The 9,975-nt window shown below is 40.0% G+C and overlaps 1 protein-coding gene across 2 annotated transcripts; it reads right to left on the reverse strand.

The window, feature by feature from the left end:
- Nucleotides 1-3,141: 3,141 nt before the first annotated feature.
- On the reverse strand, nt 3,142-9,456 carry LOC108263691 (potassium voltage-gated channel subfamily G member 3). 2 transcript variants are annotated; one of them, XM_017464740.3, is made up of 2 exons: nt 8,828-9,456; nt 3,142-6,265 (listed from the first exon to the last, which is right to left on the reverse strand). In XM_017464740.3, the coding sequence occupies exons 1-2, from the start codon at nt 9,454-9,456 to the stop codon at nt 5,620-5,622; spliced, it is 1,275 nt and encodes a 424-aa protein (XP_017320229.1). In that variant the 3' UTR covers nt 3,142-5,619. The 2 variants fall into 2 exon arrangements, with proteins under 2 accessions (XP_017320229.1, XP_017320228.1); XM_017464739.3 differs by having other exon boundaries at nt 8,798-9,456.
- Nucleotides 9,457-9,975: the final 519 nt, after the last annotated feature.

Genomic DNA, 9,975 nt, shown 5'->3' on the forward strand with positions numbered 1-9,975 from the left:
AGTCACCAATATCCAGTAATTTTGGTTAGCCAACCATGATAATTATGTCTCTGTTTAGACCAGCCTTTATTCATAGTGACAGACTATACAGCCTTACCATTGAGTTCTTTCAGGTTTACCTTCTCTGCATTTTATTAGGCCCTTTATACATTTTAAAACATTGCTCGTTTCATTGGAGGGGCACAGTGGCTCATACCTCCAGGGTTGGGGGTTCGATTCCCGTCTCTGCCCTGTGAGAGTTCATTCTACCCATGCCTCAGGGGTTTCCTCTGGGTACTCCAGTTTCCTCCCCCAGTCTAAAGACATTGGCTGTACACTGATTGGCATCTCTGAATTGTCTGTAGTGTGTGAATGGGTGTGAGAGTGTGTGCGATTGTGCCCTGCGATGGATTGGCAGCCCATCCAGTGTGTCCCCTGCTTTGTGCCCTGAGTCCCCTGCGACAGGCTCCAGGCTCCCTGCGACCCTGTGTAGCATAAGCGGTACATAAAATGGATGGATAGATGGGTTGTTGCCATCAGTATAGTGTGCACAGGTGCACTACAAACATTTTGGCAGCATTGATCTTGATCAAAGAGTGACATTTATTTTCTGCATGAGGAAAGATCATGTGGCAAGGTTTTAGACATCTTTAGGCAGATTTGAGAACCTGGCTCCTTAGCCAACATAATCTTTGCAGATCTTTTCAAAGTAAATAAAATATTTCCACATTATTTTGGTGAAATATTTTTGGTTTCTTAAAGTTGAGATTTCAAAGCATGTTGGACGGAAAACATTATTTTGGTCAAAACCTTTGCCAGAATTCAGGCAAAGAGACATTTACATGTCTTTTCCCAGGCCACCACTTATTTCTCACGATAGACTGAGTAAATGGCTTCAGTAACCTACGTTTTCTACCACTGCTTTGGTTAACTCTCTTAGGCATCCTGCATCTCCATGAATTCTCAAAGCGATACAGTTTGCAAAAATAAAACATTAATAAAATGAACACACAGAACATCACATTTAGCCATCAAGGATAAATTTATTCATGGTTGATCACAGAGTTATTTCAGCCTTTACAGACACATATTTTATGCTACTTTATACAAAATAGAGTCTCTATTTTAAAAACATAGGGAATGCTAAAAACAATTAAAAAAAAAGATTACTGGAATTTTAGACATTATGCTTAACTAGACTTTTACAAAAGTAACCTAGCTACCTATCAATTAGGCTATAACAATATATCTAAACCCTAAAGTATCTTCAAGTTCAAATTCCCCTACAAGAAACTCAAGCCTTAGAGTAAGATAAGCAATTACATTTTGAAACATTTTCCCCCTTTTTTTACTTTTTTTTTTTTTTTTTGGTGAAAAACAGTCTGTTGGTTTACTTTATTCAATATTTGTGGACATTGTTGCACAATGTGACAAACAATAGGCTTCATCCTCAAATGCCAGGAATCTATACAAATGTGGGTTCCAGTGAATACATTTAAAATTTCTCTACGATTGATATAAAATGAAGTTATGAGTAAAATGACAAATGACAGTAAATTATACATATGGTAGGTAGTAGATTCATCACAGTGAACAGTGGCAGTATAAGAACACTATCATAATGCACAATTTTCTATATTGGCACTGTATTTTATATTAGCAGTTAAATTAATAGTACAAAATTTTTTATTTGTACATAAAATACTGTAACTCCCTATGCATACTAATTTCTTAAGTGGTCCATAAGTCAATGAAGCTATGAATATCCTTAAACCTGTTTAAAGGGAAATGCTGAATATCATTTTCAGAATATTGTTAAATTAGCACTGACTAATTTTATATATCCTGTGAGAACTGAGGCAGTATTAGCGATTACAACCTCAATTCCAAAAAAGTTGGGATGCCGTGTAAAATGTAAATAAAACAGAATGCAATGATATGCAAACCTCATAAACCCACATGTTATTCACAATAGAATATAGAAAACATATCAAATCTTTAAACTGAGTAAATGTACCATTTTATGAAAAACATAAGGTAATTTTTAATTTGATGGCCGGAACACATCTCAAAAATTTTGGGACGGGGACAACATAAGGCTGGAAAAGTAAGTGTTACTAAAAAGAAACAGCTGGAGGTTAATCGGCAACAGGTCAGTGACATTATTGGGTATAAAAAGAGTATCTTAGAGAGCCAGAGTCTTTTAGAAGTAAAGATGGGCAGAGGTTCACCAATCTGTGAGAAACTGTGTCCACAGTTTGTGGAGCAATTTCAGAATAATGTTCCTCAACGTAAAATTGACCCTGACAAGGAGAAAGCGGTTGAAGATGGATGGATGGATGGATGGATGGAACGTAAAATTGCAAAGACTAGGAATATCTCATCATCTATAGTATATAATATCATCCAAAGATTCTGAGAATCTGGAGAAATCTCTGTGCGCATGGTACAAGAGTGAAAATCAGTATTGCATGCCTGTGATCTTCGGGCACTCAGGTGGCACTGCGTTAAAAACAGACATGATTCTGTAATGGAAATCATTTCATGGGCTCAGAAACACCTCCAGAACTCGTTGTCTGTGAACGCAGTTCGCCATGCCACTCACAAATGCTGGTTAAAGCTCTATCATGCAAAGAAGAAGCCGTATATGCACATGATCCAGAAACGCCACGGTCTTCTCTGGGCCAAAGCTCATTTAAAATGGACTGCGGCAAACTGGAAAACTCTTTTGTGGTCAGACGAATTAAAATTTGAAATTCTTTTTGGAAACCATGGACGTTGTGTCCTCTAAACTAAAGAGGACTAAAGAGGAGCGGGACCATCTGGTTTTTTATCAGCGGTCAGTTCGAAAGCCTGCATCTCTGATGGTATGGGGGTGTATTAGTGCCTATGGAATGGGCACCTTGCACATCTGGAAAAGCACCATCAATGCTGAATGGTATATACTTAGATACTTATATATTTAGAGCAGCATATGCTTCCATCTAGATTTCATCCCATCTTTACTTCTGAGAGACTCTGCCTCTCGAGGATACTCTTTTAATACCCATTCATGTTACTGACCTGTTGCCAGTTAACGTAATTAGTTGCAAAATGTTCCTCCAGCTGTTTCTTTTTAGTAACACTTACTTTTCCAGCTTTTTGTTTCACCCGTCCCAACTTTTTTAAGACATGTTGTGGCCATCAAATTCAAAATTACCTTATTTTTTTCATTAAAATTGTAAATTTCCTCAGTTTAAACATTTGATAGGTTCTCTACCTTTTACTATGAATAACATATGGGTTTATGAGGTTTGCAAATCATTGCATTATTTTTATTTACATTTATTTACATTTTACACAGCATCCCAACTTTTTTGCAGTTGGGGTTCTAATTAAATGATCATCTTTATAAAATCTCATGGCTTAAGAGGGCTTTTCTCTAAACAACCTTTGGCACTCTAATTGATGTTCATTTTCAGTGAAAACCTGAGGTTTTATTTAGGGTTTGGTTTACATAACATATACAGTAAATGAGAATTATGTTTGCCATATAAATTGAACTGGCCTTTAAGAGGTATTGGGATTAAAGTCTTTCATCATGACTTTCAGAAATTTGGATTTACACACTCATTTCTTTAGATTTATCATCTGTGTTTATACAGAAATGACTCTCAAAGAGAGAGAGGCAGCAAAAACAGGGTCAGGCAAAAAAAGAGAACCGTGAAAGCAGACCTCCCCTGTGACATGAAGCTTAATTATCAAAAAGGAAGATATAGCACATCAGGCACATCAGACACATCTTCATTCTTTTTATGGCCCTCAGAATGGATCGTCTTCCAGTCAAGACATCAGTTTCTCAAGGGGAAAGCACTGAGATGACAGCAAATGAATGAAGATGCTCATTAGTGACAATAACAGCATTAGCAGGGAGGGGTATCACCCAGTTATAGGAAAAATGGCTGGAATTTGTGATGTTCACTTCGTTTTTTTTAGAGTGTGATCTTTAGTAAGTCAAAGCTGTTTTTTTCACCTGTTTCTTGGGTGTGTTATTACACCTCACCTTGCTTTAAAAGGAGACGTGCATGTGATATGAATAGCTAGAGTCCGTAGCATAAGCAACGATTTACGTGGAATTTGGTCAGTATATTTTTTCTTTTACTCTGAGCAGGATCATTTTTCCCATGAATGAAAATCTGCCCAATTTGTCTGAAAATGTACATAAGATGAAGTTTCAAATCTAAATAAAAAAGCCAATGAATAGATAAAGGAAACAGAATGCTTATCCATCTAACATTTATGTCATGTCCATTAGTTTGTTATTATTCTAGTCTGCATTAGCATTTTTCTTATCATTATTTGTATTCACATTTGGTATTACCTGTAACAACTTTTTCTCAGCAAACTCCTTGAATCCAATTAATTTATGACAAGAGGATTGTACCTAGAGGCAGCTAGGTTTTAAGATAATTCTTAAACCCTATAGAGGGCTTTCTAGGAAAACCAGTTTTTGTCATAGTGTAGCACAATACTCAAAGCTCTTCACTGTTCAAGTTGGAGTGTAAAGACATATTGAGATACAAGGGAAGTGAATTGGGTGAACTTTATATGTATTGCATGGCCAAGCAAACCATCTATCAGTCTTCTCACTCAGTAGCTCACTGTGTTCCATTTGACATATTTGACAATGCTCCACAGTTGCCTACCCAGCTAAGCATCTGTACTCTCTACTGCTCTCTGTCTATTTCTCTCCCTCTCTCGCTATTGGTTTTCCAATATCCCTGCAGATTTTGTGTCACACATCATTGGATTTTACACAATAATTTCAATGAGTGTTTGCACATTTCACCCTGTAATGCTTATATAGCTGAGTTCTGGGAACTTGTTTTTATACAAACAATGCCGTTATAATAAAAAGAACTCAGTGAAATGAGTTTAATTTTTTATTTTTTTTCCCTGTATGTTTGCCAAAACCGTAGGATGTCTAGATGATATTCAGGAGCTAAAATCATTCAGTGGATGTATACCATGGCTAGTGGACGAAGTGCATGTTTGTCTGGCTGTGGGGATGAAGCTTTTTAGCCCGTCTCGAGTGTGCTTGTGGTCACTGGTAGACAAGTCAAAGCTGCCCACCAGCAGTTTCAGTAGCTTGCTCCTGACTTGGATATCTGGCCTGAAAGCCAATGTTTCCATGGTAGCCTTGCCCACGACTATGGAAGTGCAGTAACTGTCGTTATGGTAAAAACAGCACAGCTGAGTGAATTCTGGCTTCCGGAAAATTTGTGTATCAGAGGTGGATTGGGTAAACCATGGAATCTCAACCTAGACCATGGAGGGACACAGAGTCCACAGTATTTGTTCCAACTGTGCACCACAACACTTGAACCGACTGAATGGGTTCCAGTCTTTGTTTCTAGTGAAATCAGTTTATGTGGAGCAGGGCTGGAACGAATCCCTGTAGATACTGAGCTCCTCAGTGGACTGAGTTGAGTACCAGATGGGCTATGCACATGTAAGCTCTTTTAAGACCAAGCCCCTAAGCTCTACCTGAGACCAGATATTTGACTGAGTTGGATCATTCAGTGAGCCGAGGACCAACTGAATCTATAATTGAAACAGTGATAAGAAACAGGTCCACACTAAGGTCTGAAAGAGACAAAGTCAGTTGAGGAACTCAGCCGAGAGGCTCCTGGTACAGCGAGCGGAGCGGAACTTGAGCTCATGGTAGCACTGCACGAAGCTGTGGTAGATAAAAGTAATGGGCAGTGCCAGCAGCACTATGCCACTCACCACACAAATGCCTCCTAACACACGCCCTGGCACGGTGATGGGGTACATGTCTCCATAGCCGACAGTCGTCATGGAGATAATAACCCACCAGCAGGCGGCAGGGATGCTGGCATACTCCTCATTGCTGGATTTCAGGTCAAGCCCATGCTCAAGCAGCTGGGCCAGGGCCCCAAAAATTGCCATGGCCACGCAGATGAACACCAGTAGCATGACCATCTCACGGTAGCAGCGGCGCAGTGTTAGGCCCAGCGTCTGCAGGCCCAGAAAGTGGCGAGCCAGCTTGATCACCCAGAAGATGCGCATCATGCGCAGCACACGCAGTGTCACGCCAGCCCGCTGCAACTGTGAGTTCTCTCCAGTCAGGACTGTCATGGTCACGGAGATGTAGTAAGGCGTTATGGCCAGCAGGTCAATGATATTCAGTGGACGTCGCACAAACTCACACTTGTCACGTGACACAAGGAAACGCACAATGCACTCTGCTGTGAACCAGCCAATGCACACCGCCTCGATGATCCTAAGCAGACGCACATTTATGTGAGAGAAAATTGAGAGATGCATTAATAGAGAGGAAGCCATTGACTTAGCATGCATTTATAGTAGCAAGCAATATGATCTATATGAAATACTAAGCAAAGAGTCTAAGTAATTAAATTCCAATCATAGCCATCCAATTAAGAATCAGGCACCTCTTTGGTACACTATATAAAAGAGGTTTCCTATTCAGACTATTGGGTTTGGATCAAAATAAATCAATGATATTCAGTTTGCAAAACTGCACACTAAATAATAATTTTCTAATCCAATTAGCATAGACATTATACACAAGATAAACAGTCAAGTTCATTAGGGTGTGAAATTGAGTTATTATTACCTTGTGGAGACTATGCTACAGCGTTAGTCATGCAAGTGTCGAAACATGCTCTAAGACCTAGGAACATTTTCAGTTTAATAATGCTATTTTATTTGACAAGGTTTAGCATATGTAGTTTATAACTAAACTGATAATACTAATCAAACAAAAGCCAATTAAATTTGTTCAACAAACCACCTCAAAGCCATGTTCATCAAATGTGTTCAAATGAGTTTAAAATGACCTTGTTAAGTTCTATTTTCTGTTTTGAGACTGGCAAATTTAACAAAAATGCATAAAGGCATGTGCTGCTAGGTCTTAAAGAGTTCAGCTATCCAAAAGGAATTAAAACCACAGGTCCAATTCAGAGCCCAGTCAAGTATAATGTATATTTTAGCACTTTTAACATCACTATTTCCTAGTGAGAGGAGTTAAGATTTCTTTGTTATGATCAGAGGCAATGCTGGGCAACCAGAAAAGGAGTCAGTGGACACATGGTAATATGAGATAGGCTGAAGCATGTTTCTATAGATCTCTTGTTACTTGAGATAAACATTGAGAAGTTTCACATCCACTTGAAAGATCCTGTATTAAATTGAATCCTCTACAAATTGCATTCCTTATGTAGATTTTGTTCTACTAAATTGCAAATGGTGGCCTAGTTAACCAGGAAAATCTTTATACCAAGTGGTGTGGAACTAATGGTGGTGTCAAAGGGACAGCATGTCCATATATAAAGATTTCTTACTGTGCAAACACTGAACTGGAATAAAAGCACATTTTTACAAACAGAACATATTTGCAATAACATCCTCTATCATGTATGGATGACTGTTTGTTTGAATGACAAACCTGACACCTCACCTAAACAGACCTTTCTCACACAATCTCTCTCTCTCTCTCTCTCTCTCTCTCTCTCTCTCTCTCTCTCTCTCTCTCTCTCTCACACACACACACACACACGGACATAGAAAAGCCTGGGCACTCCGCAGGTACCAGCACCAGCACCTTCAGAACAGTCCAGGTGGCAATATAGATATAGGACAGACACATGAAGAGGTTAAAAGGACAGAAAAAACAACTGCAGAAAATGTGAAAGGAATTGTACTTTACAATTAATTTCATAGCTAAACCATCAATACGATTTTTAGTATATTAACAATTTGTTAAGATATGCTACATATTTAACAGTACAACAAGAGAAGCCAACTTCACAAAGAATTTTACCCATTCAACCCACCTACACATTAAAGAGTAATGTAATTGTTAGATAAATCACTGTACTAGTATAAGAATAATGTCTATACAACAAAATTTTACATTTTGAATTCACATTTACACTGTTGGAAATAGGTACTGTACAACAGTGTAAAAGTCAGTTAAGAGCCAAATATCTACCCTAAAGTAAGTTTATTTATATATATATATATATATATATATATATATATATATATATATATATATATATATATATATATATATATATTAGTACTGTAACTATACAGGCACACATTCCAGGGATTATCTTTTCTAACACGAATTGTGCATTCTAGTACCTTTTTGTCCATGAGAGAGTACAGTGATTATGTAATTCCAGATGCACACTGTAAGTTAATTAAACACTCGGCATTTTGTTTCATGGCCTACATTAAACTTAACGACGCTTCAGAACCTTGGACAGTGGCAGTTATGCTTGAATTAACCCATTTCCGCAGTAAACATTATGACCATATAATTTGCCCTAGAAAATAATTTATATTTTCAATATAATTGTTGTGTTACTTTATTCTGTTTCACTAGGCACATTTAAATGCCACCTGTTTTCAAGTGCAGTGAATGTGTACATACTGCATTGTTTATAGTGTCTGCTCGGTCAATGCTAAATCGCAGGATTTCATTAAATATGAAGCGTTTACAGAAGTCAAAAGTTCATTCTACCATGAGAATTTTAATATGTAGCCTATTTTATGTTTTATGATCGAAGACAAAGACGAACATTTAGAAACTGTAACAAAACACAAGACAGAACACAAGTCAACCGGCTTGGACACGTGAAGTAGTGTGTGGTATAAAAACTGTCTTGGTCAGAGATCATGCACATGATCAACGATTAACAAGACCACTTAAAACGTGCTTTGACAATTTCTCAGCAGTGCATCGTGCATGAAATGGACTAGGAAAAAAAGGCATAAATACCCGGCCGGATGGTCTATAGACTCTGTGTACCTGTGCTCCTCCACCATGTTACTTTCGGCAGTTTTCCAGTCGGGCAGAGTGCTCGCGCACAGGAGCACCATGGAGACAATGACGAAGAGGACGGAGACGGAAGCGAGGATCTGCGCGGCCACTGAGGACGCGGGCTCCTCGAAGGTCCTGCGCATGCTCTCGAGCCACTTGGCGTCTTTTACGCGGCCAGTGCCTCGCCGCCTCAGCTGCTCTTGCTCCTTTTGGTCATCTCTGTCTTCGACGTGGCGCTCCTCCTCGGTGAAGTGCGTGCATGTGTCGGACATGCGGTCGTCCAGACGACGCTGGCAGCACAGTTCCAGGTGTGAGCTTTCCAAACCCCAGTAGATCATCTCGTTGTAGAAGGAGAGCTCGCACATGCGTGGCACTAGGCGCAGTTTGCCGTGCTTCACGTAGAGCATGAGGAAGCCGAATGCCTCAGCGTGCCGGTCGAAGAAGAACTCGTTGCGCTCCCGATCGTAGTCGTCGCACACTTCGAGCACCTCTCGCTCCGACGCGCAGCTGTGCAGGCGGCTCACTCTCCTCAGAGGGAAGTCCTTCAGCACATCCATGGGGAAAGCGTACCGCGTGCCGCCCACGTTTAAGATGCAAACGCTTTGGCCAAACTTCATCCTCGAGAGCCTTCAGCGAGCACACGATAGAAAAGTGCCAATTTTGGCGAACTGCAGGCAGATGGAGAAACTCCGTGGCTGCGCGTTAGTCTCGGAGCGCATGTTTTGCCGTCTTCAAGTGGAGCACTAAAGGTTAGCAAAAACTCTAAAGACCCTGATGCAGTCTCCGTGGATATTAGACTCGGAGTGAAAACTTGGAAGTGCGAGCGCCGACGCGGACGATAGTGCGGCGTCACCGTGTCGTTGTCAAACCGAGGAAAGCAGAAGTGATGTCAGGCGCGCGCACAGCCGCCGCGGCGCGCGCACACGCACACACAAACGTGTACAGAGACCTTTAAACACGTGCACGCACTCACACGTTCTTGGTATCTCCAAGTTTTGAGCTAAATGGCAAATTGTGTGATTATATTAAGTTGTGTTATACTGCATCGGTCGCACTATGTACTGATAACTGAACGCATATGCACACCTATACAAATTCAAACGGGTTTAAGTTTTAGGGAGCAGGAGCAGATTTTG

The sequence above is a fragment of the Ictalurus punctatus genome, chromosome 3, assembly GCF_001660625.3.
Source record: "Ictalurus punctatus breed USDA103 chromosome 3, Coco_2.0, whole genome shotgun sequence".
Taxonomy (NCBI): domain Eukaryota; kingdom Metazoa; phylum Chordata; class Actinopteri; order Siluriformes; family Ictaluridae; genus Ictalurus; species Ictalurus punctatus.